Source organism: Pungitius pungitius, chromosome 11 (genome assembly GCF_949316345.1).
Source record: "Pungitius pungitius chromosome 11, fPunPun2.1, whole genome shotgun sequence".
In the NCBI taxonomy this organism is placed as follows: Eukaryota; Metazoa; Chordata; class Actinopteri; order Perciformes; family Gasterosteidae; genus Pungitius; species Pungitius pungitius.
Genome location: NC_084910.1, coordinates 9,466,026 through 9,480,202, shown reverse-complemented (window position 1 = coordinate 9,480,202; position 14,177 = coordinate 9,466,026). Strand labels below are relative to the sequence as shown.

Sequence of the window (14,177 nt, the reverse complement as noted above, 5' to 3'; positions counted from 1 at the left end):
CACAGGCATTTGGGGAATGTTAGGTTTCTCCAAGGAGTTGGTGAGAAATGCCACCGTAAAGAAGGGGACCCTCAAGGTTTACAATTTACAACCCCATTTCTTATTTGTTGTTTACTTAGTGACAGTGATCTGGAGGCAGAGAAGAAGTTCAAAGTAAATACACGGAAAAGGGAAAGAAAAAATAGAAAAAAAGAAGATATATCAACGCGTTGGTTTCTCAAGCACAGTGACACACTTTGGATCAGTGGTTTGTCCCCCTGAGGAGCCTTGTTCTCAGCTGAGAACAGACAAGCACATTACAGCTTTATGCTCCTCGAGGCTGTAGGCTGTTTACCTGCAGTAATAACTGAGCCTGGTCATTACAAATGAGACGTGGAAACATACAAATGTTCTGTTTTAAGATGAGTAGAAAAACGCTTGTTGACAAAAGAGTATCTTAGAATCAGGAATCGTTAGCTGTTCATCACTAATAGACTGCCAACTTGTTATTATGAGGACCAGCACCCTCTTCTGGGGGTTAAAGGGAAGCTGTCCACCCTCAGTGTAGCGGTGAAGGCAGCTACATTATTATTACAACTTTCTGTTCATTTCAAAGTACGACCGTTGATTTTTCTTTTTTTAAATTCTGCTCTTTTGAGCAGCTAATGTAAGAAAACAGGCTTTTCATAGTCTGTTTTTAAGTCTATGAATGTCTGCAACGTAACAGTTTGACCAGTGGAGAGCAGTATGAACCAATAATATCTTTCAGTAATGCTCTCCAAGTGGGGGTCTTTTTCTTTCTCTCTTTTTCTCACTGTTCATAATAATAATTCATGAACCACTGCCATACAGGACTAAAGACAATGGCCAGTTTCCTTTGGGTTAAGATATCATCTTGGAAGACTGACAATCAGGAAATAACTGAATCCAACATTTAATTATATATATATTGGTATTTTGCAATTGAGAGGAAATACAGCGTTGATTATGCCTACCTTGCAATGCAACTTTGCTTTAACTCTACTTTGACAATATACAGTATATATATATATAAATATATATTAGGGCCGGGACTCGATTAAAAATATTAATCTAATTAATTAGAGGCTTTGTAATTAATTAATCGAAATTAATCGCATATATTATACATACAAATATATGACCTGAGAACAGTGAGAAGTCATTTTTTTCACATGGATTTTTATTTTTATTCAACCAATTCCAGTGTAGCAATAGCATATTTAGAAATATAGTACTTTCAGAAATTCAGGTAGCCTATAGGTAAGTAGACCTTCTGTAAACTATGTTTTTTAAGTAGACCAATACTTTCAAGTACATTCAGAACATTGGTTATTTTTTCAGACGTGGTCTTAGTTACCCTGGTCCTCAAACCAGTCATCTGGTGCAGTGTGGGTTGGGTGTGGGTCCTTGTACCCGGAGTGGGGCTAACGTCCACGCTAGCTGCTAATTGTTTTGCGTTGAGGTGATACTTAAGGCTCGATGTGAATTCCTTGTTGCGTAGCTTGCACACAACCACGCTCTTATCGACGCTTCCATCCGTGTGTTTATTATAATAAGATTTCCCATTCACGGGGCCACCCGACACAGTCTCGTCAGCTTCTTCGTTCCTGTTCACTGTGGTTTGTTGTTGTTTGAAGTCATGAACGCTAGTTGGTGCTCCAGTATAATCGGTCCCCCCGAAACTCATCCAGTGGGAAACGTTCCGCGGTGCAAAAAAAAGTGTAAAAATGCGTAAAAAATGTGTAATGCATTATTTTTATGTGTATTAATTAATCTTAATTCATATTGTAATTAATTAATCACAATTAACGCGCCAAAGTCCCGGCCCTAATGTATATATAATCTATGCACAACAAAAAACGTTCCCCTTCCCAGGGTGATGTGAGGCCTGTCATGAGGGTGGACTGGGGAGCGAGGCTTTCAGCCTAAATTTGTTTTGCAGCAGCACAGATACACAATCATAAGCCCTTCACTATAAAGTACAATACACACAAAACACTTACACACAAGTATCTGTTTACTGTTGATGAACACACTATCTAAAGTCTACAGTTTAAGGTTTGTAGTCGTGTCTCTTTGTTCAATAAGCACACACAGACAGAGTTAGAGACAACTTGAACAGGCAATCAGGGGTTTGAGGTAGAGCAAAGCTTTTAGGTCCGCACCATTAGCTTCCTTTTAATGGCTGGAATGGTTTCTACCCATTTACTGAGCCGCTGTTTGATTTCCAGCTCTGACTTGTTTTGTCAGCTTGTTGGAGCAAACATAAATAGTGTCGCAGTGACCTTGTGTCTGTTGGGAAAGATGGGAAGATGTGTACCTTAGAACAGTTTTTCTTTACAAGATGTTAACATTACTATAATGTTGTATTATAGTGTTTGGTAACGTATATGAAGAATACTCTTCATATAATGACTCATCAATGTCCTGAATTATCTTTAGCATAAATATGTCATAGAGTGAAGAGTATTGGTTAATTTAGATAATTATTTTGCTACAGCATTTCTGCAAGTCACACATATGGCAAATGTTTAAGACTTTGTATAAACATTTATAATTAAAATTAAAATTGTTAATTTTAAAAGATTTTTGCAATTTACCGATATTGGATATTGACTCAACTGGCTGGATCAACTATCTGTGACAATGGGTCCAATATATAAAAGTATATTACATTGTAAATCTAATAATGTAAGTTTACATTTTGACTGAAGTTTATATGATTAATTTTAGCAAGGAAAAAACAAAAAATCTGAATTATTATGCTCATTGCTTTATTTCCTCTGCAATGCATTGTAATTACATTAAAACATAGTGTATTAATTTATTCACTCTACTTTGGCACAGAAACATGCAGATAGCTAAAGAAACAGTATGCTAACAAATACCAGTACCAAACAATGAAAAACTTTGATTCATACACCACAACACAGTCAATTTTGCCTAGAAGACATTGTCATCTCTTTTGTTTCTTTTTTCATGCAGAAGAAGCGTTGATATATACATTTTTTCTTCCCCATTATCAGATTGTGTTTATCATTTCAAGGCTGAACTGATTATGAACATCAACCTTAAAAAGCTAGTAATTAAACCGTTCTGATTCAAAACACATGCAATCAGTTCCATGTATCTAATAATATTACAGCACTCTTAACTAAGTTTAGGTTTAACTCCCAGACACAGAGCCAGCTCATTTTTCTGGATCTTTCCGTCCTTGTTGACGTCACAGTGACCTAGCAGGATGACTTTCAACTTGTCTAGCTCGGGACTCGTGAGATTGGGCTGGAGACGACCGAAGAGAAAAAAAGGGAGAAGGCGAGTGGAAAGGCATTAAGCTTACATCATCTAACTGATGACTGATATATTTGACTAAATAAAAACAAAGTAAAACATTTTTTATCGTATCCCTTAAGAGAAATGTGTGATTCAAATTTCTTTCATTGACTAAATTAGCAAAATGTTGCATTGTAATATTGAATCGCAATACTCAAATAACACCCAAGAATTGTGACGGTACATATTATGTAAAGTTGATGAAGTAAGATAGAACGTTATAGTGATGCAACCGATAACTATTTTTATTTTATTTCATTTTAATGATGATTTATGAGTTTATTTTCTTGACTAATATATAGATACATATTACAACACTTGTATTTAATGTAAAAAACTCTTAAATATCAGTCCATCAGGAAGCATATTGTGTCATGTCCTACCCTGACCAGCTCCATCATGTCTTTGACAAAGCCGTCCACTTCAGGACCCTCCAGTGCTCCTGTCTTACTCTGAACAGGATGGAAAGAAACAGATAAAGAGAATGGAGGAGAAAAAAACAGAAAGGAGAAGTGCAGATTACTTAATCAAATTCTCATCGGACAGCCATTATTCCGTCATCCGTTAGTCTTTCTTTCCTGGGCGTATTCCTTCGGTTCACTTTCCAGCATACATTGAATGTATTTGTAATGTCCACGGACCACAAAACATAAGAGTTAAGCTCTTTAAAGCTGAAATCTGCAACTTTCTGTGTTTTTTTTCTAAAGGAAGCCACTGTGAAACATAACCAACTATTAGTTGACTGTGACCCTAGGACACCCAAGTGTCCTAGGGTCACAGTCAACAGTCAACTAATGCTTCTCAAAACACCAAAGCAAGTATATGCCGAAGAAAAATGTATCACACAAGCCATTAGACCTGGTACATGCACTACTTGACAAAGACAATTTAGGCAAGGTTATTTCACAGAATAAGCAACGCCTATTAGTAAATCCCAGAGGTGGGACAAAGTCATTGTTATGCAAGTCACAAGTAAGTCTCAAGTCGTTGCCCTCGAGTCCCGAGTCAAGTCGAGTCAAAGATGAGGCAAGTCCCAAGTCGAGTCAAAAGTCAAAGCCGACAAGTCTCAAGTCGAGTCCTAAGTCTTACCATTTTAGTTTCGAGTCATTTCAGGTCCTCTTATTATAGTGGGGACGGGGAACCCTGGGTGATGGTGCGCTGCCTCACAGATCTAGACTACGTAGGGAAGGGTAATGGTGGATCGGCTGTGATTGTGTTATAGTACTTTAAAACGGACGTTGACATAATGTTGGCGAGGATTTCCATCGGAGTCTGAATCCGGGTTAAAAAATCCAGATTTTTGTAAGCATGAACGAGCTGTCTCGTTGATACGGTAAAATGGACTGCAGTGATTGGATGTCCTGCAGGCAGCGCGCGCTCTCTGCATACAGGTGGCGCACATTTTTTTGACAGATGCAGATAAACAGAGCGGCGCGGCCGTGTGAAAATGTTTTCCCCCAGTTTTCATGGGAAGTCTTGAGTCAAAAGGCTTGAGTCCAAGTGAAGTCACGAGTCATTGATGTTAAAGTCCAAGTCGAGTTGCAAGTCTTTGTACGTTTTGTCGAGTCGAGTCTGAAGTCATCAAATTCATGACTCGAGTCTGACTCGAGTCCAAGTCACATGACTCGAGTCCACACCTCTGGTGAATCCTGACAAAGGATATCTAGTCTGGAGATGTACTCTGAATGAGTCTGAGGGTGTTAACTCATCAGCCCAGAGAGTGAGTTGACAATCTAATGGGTGCTTTATTTGATCATATTTCATTATAGAAGCAATGAAGCTATTTGGATTCACTGTTGCTGCCCTCTTCGGGACCCCCACACGCCAAGCACATTTGAGGGTGTGTTGTCATAACAAGAATCACCATTGACTTCCCTTGTGCTATGGAGGAGTATTGTCCTTTAATGACCTTTAAACAGCTATTGGGATGCTTTGGTGGCACTAGGTGCCTCATGTAGGAATAAGTGGAAGGTGATCCTTTCCGTTCTCCTCAATATGAATGGATTCAAACCCTCAACCTTCAGGTCAGAAGCCTGGTGTTTTCATTTTCCGCATTATCGCATGGTTTCCTTCAATGAGTAGAAGTCATCACCGTTTTCTTACAAAGCGCTTTTACTGTACTTACAACATCATAATGGTCAAAGATCTTCTCAAAGTCTTTCTTTCTCTCCTCTTTGCTGCAGGCCTTTGGGTAACCAAGATTATATGTATGGAGAGAAGAATAAAATAATATAACTCTATGTTAACTGTTAAACTTTGTAATTTTATCTGTCAAATATAAAATATGAACATAAAGATTAAACTTACATCCATTTGGAACTGAAGCAGGAAATTCTCCTGTAAGGCCAAGATCCTAATTGAAGAAGAAATACATATTTCCAGAGCAGTCAAGTTATCAAAGAGAATGTTCTTTAAAAGTATTAATATAGATTGGTGCATTGTGTGTTTTATTTATTTTTTTGCTCATTGACCCAGCCCAAGTATGCAGATGTATGCTGTCATGTCTCCCCACCTACACCAAGGCCCATTACACACTTAATACATAAAGTTTTTATAGCATTAAAATATTAATGTTAAATGTTTTCTTTAAAAAAAAGGAACATTTTAGATTTTAAAGATGTTTTATATTCATAAGCTTGTATCTGTGCCGATCCAACGATCCAACATTTGTGAAATGCAAGCTCTTTCAAAAGTACCTGGCCAAGTCATTCAAATCCAAACAGCCATCCTTGTTTTTGTCGAAGATTTTCATCTGCAAAAAAAGAAGATGTACTGAAGAAGACAAAAAGGAATTCAGCAAATGTACATCTCTGAGTGGTTATTTCTTCACACCACCTGTGACTCTAGAGCCAACCTATCATTCGAACCAATCTCCTCCCAATTGAAACAAATTGAAACAGAATGGTGGGAATTATAGCTACTTGGGGAGAAAGGTACTGTAAATACATAATGCAAGCTGCCTTCTGCCTCACTGTATTTTGACAGCAGAAGCGGCACATAAAATCCTCCTTTTTCATTTTATAAGAGCAGGTGTAACCACTTAAGTCTTGTCAGTTTTATACAGCTTTTAAACAGCGTTATGTGAAAATTAACATCAAAAAGGATGTTTTGAGGTAAGATGTTGCATACGCATTTTAATTTTCAACGAAGTCACTGTTAGAAACTACGGTGGCCCTGAAGTGCAAAGCAACATTACAAAGAATGAAACACTTTTACAAAGCTCGAGACAAATTAACATTTTGTAAAACAAATTAACATTTTGTAAAACAAATTAACATTTTATAAAACACATTTACATTTTAGAAAACAAATTTACATTTTAGCAAACAAATTAACAAGAAGCTAAACACTTTTCCCAATCCCGAAACAAATTTACAAATGACAGAATCTTCACGGAAAGGGAATGTACCACATACCGGAAGTGACGGAAGTGTTGAGCACGGTGTTTTTGAATTGTCATTGGTTGTGCAGTTTATGGCGACAAAGACGTTTATGGTGACTGTCCGAACATGGATGTTTTGCCCGTTTTGTGGCAAAAACATGAACAGCTTAACGCGGTTTTGCTTTACGTGTTTATAGTTTTTAAAGGACGCGGACCAGACGGAAACACCAGACGTACTGCATCATTGCGTTCAATATTTTAACGAGGGCCACTCATACGCTGTAATCGTGGACATGATGTCAAGTCTACACGGTGTAAACATCAGCTTGAGGGCTCTTAAAAGTAAACTGAGCGAAGCCGGGTTGTACCGCAGAAAGGATTATTCCTCGCCAAACGCCGTTGTTACGTGCCTCCTGGTACAACTGTTTCAAAGCCAGACAACACAGAGAGAAACTAGGTGGGGAATGTAGTATGATTACCATTGTGTCCGTGTACTCCCCCAGCTTATCAGATGACACTTCCTTCAGATGCTTTTGGAACAGATCTTTCAAGAAAGCCTAAGAACAAAAGTTGATCAAATAATCAGAAAGATAAATAATCATGTGCAATAGGTGAATGGCTATCACAAAAAATGCTTCTTTATCGTGTAGTAAAGGGAGAGGACAAACATCTGTAAGTGTGAATGTCACAACAGGAAATAGTGCCTGAGGGTTACACTCATTCTCTGTTTTGTAATTGGTCTCCTGTCGTGTGTACGACCCACCTTGAGCTCCAGAGCTGATATATAGCCGCTGCAGTCAACATCGTACTTCCTCCATATCTGCAGGGGGGAGGGCCGGGCAAAATTGGCAAATGTTGACAAGTGCACAGGTGAATTTGAACTAGGTGGAAATAATGCAATAACATAAATAGCCTCTCTATAGCTAGTGGTGATAGTCTGTTGGATTTGTAAAACGTAACTCTCACGAGTATAACTGACCCTGCACTGGTTCCTGTCAGGCTAGAAGTCATACTCCTGAGATTGTCCAAGTCATAGATCTACTGGATCTAGTTGTAGAGAAAAATGTATTGCATTTTCCATTGTAATATTCTTACAGTGCATCTCTTGATCTATTTCCTAGTTGCCGTTAACTGCTTAGAATAACCGAACAAATCGAAACTCAACTAAAATGTTTACACCTTTCAAGCCCAAAAATGTGGCACCTATGTACATTTTTGGTCTTATGGCTCATGTGTATGTATCAGAGAATAAGCAGTTTTGTAGCATTGTTGAACACTCAACACTGGTCTCCAGTCAAACAATGAAAAGTCACTTTGTGTATGTGTTAGTCCACTGCCTAACCTTTCTTTAGTTTTTATGGCATTGACAGTGTATTTGATATATTATTTATGGATTGGCCTGTCTCCTCTGTAGAGAGGACAGCATAATATGGAAAATTGCTAATGTTGTTATGTGACATCTTTTGATTTACTTAGTGACCTTACCTTCATGAAGTCTACACTGTTATCCAGAGGAGCTTCTCTACGGAAGATTAACAGGAAGTTCTCATCTTCAGGAAGGATCATATTGGCCAACTGGAAGACAGAGGTCAGAGGTCACAGCAGAGAGCAGTCATTTGATAATGTTAAACTTTTCATCAATATGTCCAAGTTTAAAATCATACATAGAAACTTCTAAATGTTCAATCATGTAATTACACTCAGATCAGAGGTCAGTTTTTATTGTATACATTTTCTGTAGAACAAATAGATCTAATGAAACTATTTTACTGCTTTAGCACTATAACAACCCTACAAAGGAAGCTTCTCCTGGCACCTCTCCATTTGAACTTGAGTAGTATCCTCCATTAGCAGATTAAACTGGCCCCCATATAATCTAATTACTGTTCAAGATGATATTGCGGCCATTGGGTTTACAAAGAACCGCTTGGTCAGATAATCGCAGTGCACCATCAGTGATGTGCAACTCCAGTAAAGCTGTTCAGAAAGAGACGTCGATTAACTCACTTAATCAAATAATTATGTCAGTGTTGGATGTTTTCAGACATTTCTTGGTGGTACTAAGTGGGTGAGAATGCAGCATTTTTGCTCACATTTCCTTCCATTGAGCATTTCATTGATATCTTTGTTTGCTGCTCATCATGGCCACCATCCTTGCCAGGATGAAGGACATTTCCTCTATGTTCGCACTGGATGACATCGGAAGTGATGTCATAGGGGTTGGACCATGGACAGGAGAATTTTTATTTAGGTTTCACATGTTCATGGTGCAAAAGAGATAATGCTGATGTTATGCCCATTTTGAGCAGATGCCCTCTGGATGTTACAGGAGGAAGGAGGAATATTAGTGTGGAGCTATGGGCATGGACGTGTTGAAGTTATGAATAAATTAATCAAAATATTGTTGAAAAAGTCTATTGAAAAATATATAAATACAGAAAGTTCAAGTGTTCTTTGTGAACAGAATGGTACACATAAAGTAGCTGATACATAGAGCATACTGTGCAGTACTGCAGTGTTGTAAATGTATGAATGGTAAATCCTGGATGACATGTTGAAACCTTCATTTTATCAAGTCTCAATCTACTGAAGTGTAATTGTTTAAGTAAGAGTGTTGATCCCATTTTAGGAACAACCCAATTAAATAAATATGTCACAACATATTCACATTATACTGGACATTTGCTCACCCTGCACTAATAGTGGAAAGTGAGTAGTTTACCAGTTCACCATCCCATTGTTGCCTAATTATTTTGTATATATTTAATTTTCTCTTCTCAGTGTGCTATTGTAATCATGTGTGTAAAATATTGCAATATACGACTTTTTGACTGTACACATGGAAATAAATAGCTTGAATCTTGAATAAACATGTGGAAGGGATGTATTGATTTTTTTTCAGCTTCATAAGATAAAGCCCAAACATCAGGGGTGCAATGCATTAAGTAATTGGCCTAAGTGGCTGCATGTTCAGTTGAATTACTGCTGCTGTGCCAGGAGCTGCCTCAGTTACTCAGAGTGGAGGCTGAGAAAGCAGTGGCCTTTTTATGCAGCATGTTTAAATGTCAGTCAAGTTTGATTTATTGAAAGAGTCTCAGAATCTATAATGACTTTTTCTGATAAATGTGTCTTTCACATGTGGTGCATGCTGTGTATACATTATACACAGTAGATATGTATTTAAATAAGGTAAATGCTCTCCCCTGGCTTTCTCTTCATGCATGTCAAGCTAATGAAAGGGGCACTCAGTGGAATCGATAAGTCTGCTTGAGAGACAGTGAAGAGGAAAAAGATTTTGTATAGTCGTAACAGAATAAAGAGGAAGTCGCAGTGAGAAGGTTACATTTTGTGCAGCTGGTAACCGAGAGAAAGAGAGGTGTTTTGAGGAAGGTGACTTGTGTAGTGAGACACTTGAAAGTGCTTAATGTCCTATTGCTGTCACTCTGTATGAACCATAAATATGAAGGACCATTTTTGTTTCTGTGATTCACCTTTACTTAAAGTAACCAAAATACTGTATGAAGGAAATAATTTTCAGGTAAATGAGAGAGGATTTAAGCTAGAGAAAATGAACATTTTACCTCCTGAATCTGTAGTTTCCCGTCAGCTGTGACATCATAGGCGGACATAAACCGTTGTTTCAGATTCTGAACTCTCTCATCTGTCACGTTCTCCTGAATAGACACAACAGCTTGAAAAACAAATGATTTTCTACCTAAAAATGGTGATTAAACTGCACACATATTGATGATAAAATATATGAAGAGTAAAATGGAATACAGTTTATTTAACTACAGTCATAAGGAAAAAATGAACTTGAATGATGACATTAATTTTTACAAGGATACTGAAAAGCATTGTGTTGAAGAACTGGCTGAGTCACAGTTATTTTAAGCAATGTCACCATGGATACTTCTTGGATGTCATTCCTCTGACTCGTTTCTCTCAACCCATTTGATACTTTGTGAAGCATTTATGTAGCTCACTGTACATGTCCTAGATCTACCCGGTCCCTTTGACAGACAGACCTCCATGCCTTAACAAACACACATTTCTAAAAACACAGTGTCATGCTTTATCTAGGCGTTTACCGTTAGTCAAAGACTTGGCTGCGAAAAGCAACTTCCTGCAAATACCTCTGAAATATATGAAAGCTCTAATCTAAACATTCTCATCAGTCGACCACACACTGACTCGTGAAGCTAGATGAACCTCAAAATGTATTGTAGCTCAGGATCGACTGAGTTGTGGTTTTTTGCATGCTTATCTGAGTTAAGAATCACATTTCCGTTTTCTGTGCTAAACAGTTTCTTTCTCAGCCAGAGCTGAAGTTATATAGGAATATTTTTCTGCGAATAAAGTTTCCCCACAGAATATTTAGGAGCTAATCTTTCAATCTTTCTTTGCAAACACCCCCATCAACGTACTGTAACTAAGGAAACCTATTATCTATTATCTACATCGCATGCAGTACAGAGCCCACTGAGTCCAGACTAGCAGGGGCCTAATGCTTGCTCGTTAGAGAAGAGCTTCTGCATCAGCTTTTCATCACGTCCGGCACCAGTTTTGTTGTTGCTAGGCAGATGTTTTTGAAGCATGAATTATATTTTGACTTAATGTCACTACTGACAATATGCAAACCACATGACAAAATATTGTGTTCATGCAATAACTGATACTGATATTAGATGTATACTGCACCACTCTCAAATCCGTATTCACTGTACTGTACATGTTGCCTTAGAGGAAATGTAGACACAAATATGGCTGAATACAATAAAATAGACTGACTGACAGCAGTGCCTTTCACAGGGCATTAATGCTGGAAAGCAAACATCAGAAAGACAAAGTGGCGTGTGGTCGGTGATCTGTTTGTTTTAGTACAACCCAATTAGTATCTGAACCAAACACACACGCAAGCACACAGCGGGATGTGTGCCAACAGTTGTACGCCCATTCGGTTTTCCATTATAACTGGTCAGGAGCATCTCCCATGACATTGACCAGAGCTCTTTAATTGTGTTGTGCTCTACGTCGTTACAGTCACCCCACCCATCAAGGCAAGAGCTTCAGCTTCCCACACAGCAGAGATCATCAAAAACCAAGTGTATTTCCTCTGAGGGGTTTTAGGATTCAATGTCGACAAATGGTGTCTAAAATTGAAAAATAAACCTAAACAGCAGAACATTAAACTCATCTGAATGAATTACCACTAAATGGAAAATGTCATTGTATCTTGAAAACAGTGGTTTAACGAACATTATTTACAATTGTATTCATCATTAGTATTTGCTTACTGTATGTGTTTGTCTGTCTGATGGTTTGTTCATAGCATCACGCAGTGTAAACACTATACTAGACAGCTTTCATCACAAGTTATGGCAAAATAAAGCCAAACAAAGTTGACTTACCTCCGGACCCAGTCTCTTCATCATGTGACGAAAAAAGTCATCTAGCTCATTGCCCTCGATGTAACCGTTATCTGTCAAATAGAAAAGTGCCATAAAAGTCCTTAATATTATAGATCTAGTAGAGCAAATCACATTTTTCCTCAAAATTAAAATAGAATGATTCTTAAGTTACTTCCTTTACTCATGCACTCAAACACAAAACAAGTATTTTTCTCTCTAATGTCTAGTAACAACAGAAGATACATTTTGAAGGAGTGCACTTTTTCTGTATAAGGTAGATAGAGAAAAAACACTGTCTTCACCATCTGCATCAAAGTGTTGCCAGATTTCCAGGAAACCAGCTGCATCCAGGTTATCAAAAGCATTGTCCATTTTAATGAAGAAGGTTAACACCAAGAGGTGACAAACTGTGTGGCACTGAGCCCTCGTCGACTTGGTTGACACAAGCTCTTTCTGAAAAACTCCTCCTCCTCCTGTGTGTGTGTGTGTGTGTGTGCGCGTGCGCGTGCGCGTGCGTGAGAGAGAGAGAGAATGCTTTTGGCACTTTTGCAGTGCATTTGCCATCTGGTGGATGTATTGTTGCACTGAAAATAAAATAAAAATGACAAGCTCCTTTATTCAAGACTGGTCGTCATCACACAGCAGCAGAGTATAGAATGTAGTAGCTTATTTTAAGTCCTAGAGCACTTAGATGAATCATTTTTAAAACAAGTTTTCCAATTCAAAGCACTTAACTCTCATAAGGCTAACAAAGGATTTAAAGTGTTAAAGGTGATGATTGATTACCATTGAGAAAAACACCAAATTGACCCTCCATCTATACCTAATATTGTAGGCTTTGTTGTCTTTTAACTTTGTTGATTTTTATTAATTCACTTTCAGTGGTGCCTATTTCTGGGTCATGAGGCTGGGTCCAGCAGTAAACCTCTGCGCTCAAGAAAAGGGCTTCATACAGACGTTATGGCAGGGATCATCTATAAACTGGACGTGGAGTAGCAAATAGAGCGGAGAGGAAATCCTGCCGAAGTATTTTATTAAAGACATTTAAATCATTTAACAAATCATTATGGTCCTTATTTGGAGCTTTACTGCATCAGGATGTTGTAGCAGACCTCCACCACTAGAGGGCACAGGAGTACAGAGAAAACACTAACCAAAAGGATTAAGAGCATATTCTAATAGTTAGTGAAAGAAAGAACCCTTTAAAGATGTGTCTGCAGCCCTGATGGCTGATTGTAATAAATCCAATTTCTTCTCAATTTTTTTATACAAACAGCTGCTGTTTGAAGTCCCGTGTTTGGTTGGTGTTTCTTTAGGACCGTCTGGAATTCGGTCCTTGAGGGGGGGGGGGGGGGGGTTCTGTCACGGTTCATGGTTCTGTTTCCTGTTTTATTTTGTAGTTTCACGTCTCTTGTGTCCCTGGGTTTGCTTCACTTCCTGCCTTGTCCTGTGATTGCCTGATTGTTTCCACCTGTGCCCAATCACCTGCACCTCCCTAGTGTATTTAAGCCCTGTGTGCGCCTGTTGCGTCATTATCTATGTCTACCCGTCGTTGGTGCATGTCTCCTGCCTTTGTTTGGAATAAATAGCATTCTTTTGGATACTTTGAAGACCCTGCATTTTAGTCCTGCTTCCGACCTGCACTAGCAGCACAGCCCCTGACAGCAGTATTGGATGAACAAAGCAATAGTGATGGCAAAGTGAAGCTTTCTGAACCAGTGAAGCTTTCCAGCCAATTGTATCGGAAAAAGGTTCATTCATTCAATGCATCGCAAACTCTATGATGACCTCTGCTGTTGGATACGTGTAGTGCATGTTTCAAATACACTACCAGTATATTTTGGCCCAGTCTCTGTGGGTTGAACATGATTATGAAAGGTTGAACCAATAAATCATTAATAAATACATGGATTCCTATATGAATACAACTATTGTTATTCAGGTTTGAATTGTGTCCTTGTTTGTGTTTTTCAATTCTTTGTACATTGGAAAGAAGTGGAACAAATACTTATTTGTGTCTTTCTGCACCTTTGTGCATGTATGTTTGTGAT

At 38.3% G+C, this 14,177-nt stretch overlaps 1 protein-coding gene across 1 annotated transcript; it reads right to left on the bottom strand.

Moving 5' to 3' along the window:
* Window positions 1-1,198: 1,198 nt before the first annotated feature.
* LOC119198223 (secretagogin-like) lies at window positions 1,199-12,583 on the bottom strand. Its single transcript, XM_037455170.2, has 11 exons — window positions 12,429-12,583; window positions 12,127-12,197; window positions 10,297-10,389; window positions 8,201-8,290; window positions 7,479-7,535; window positions 7,195-7,272; window positions 6,030-6,085; window positions 5,641-5,686; window positions 5,459-5,518; window positions 3,717-3,785; window positions 1,199-3,282 (listed from the first exon to the last, which is right to left on the bottom strand). The coding sequence occupies exons 1-11, from the start codon at window positions 12,496-12,498 to the stop codon at window positions 3,151-3,153; spliced, it is 822 nt and encodes a 273-aa protein (XP_037311067.1). The 5' UTR covers window positions 12,499-12,583; the 3' UTR covers window positions 1,199-3,150.
* Window positions 12,584-14,177: the final 1,594 nt, after the last annotated feature.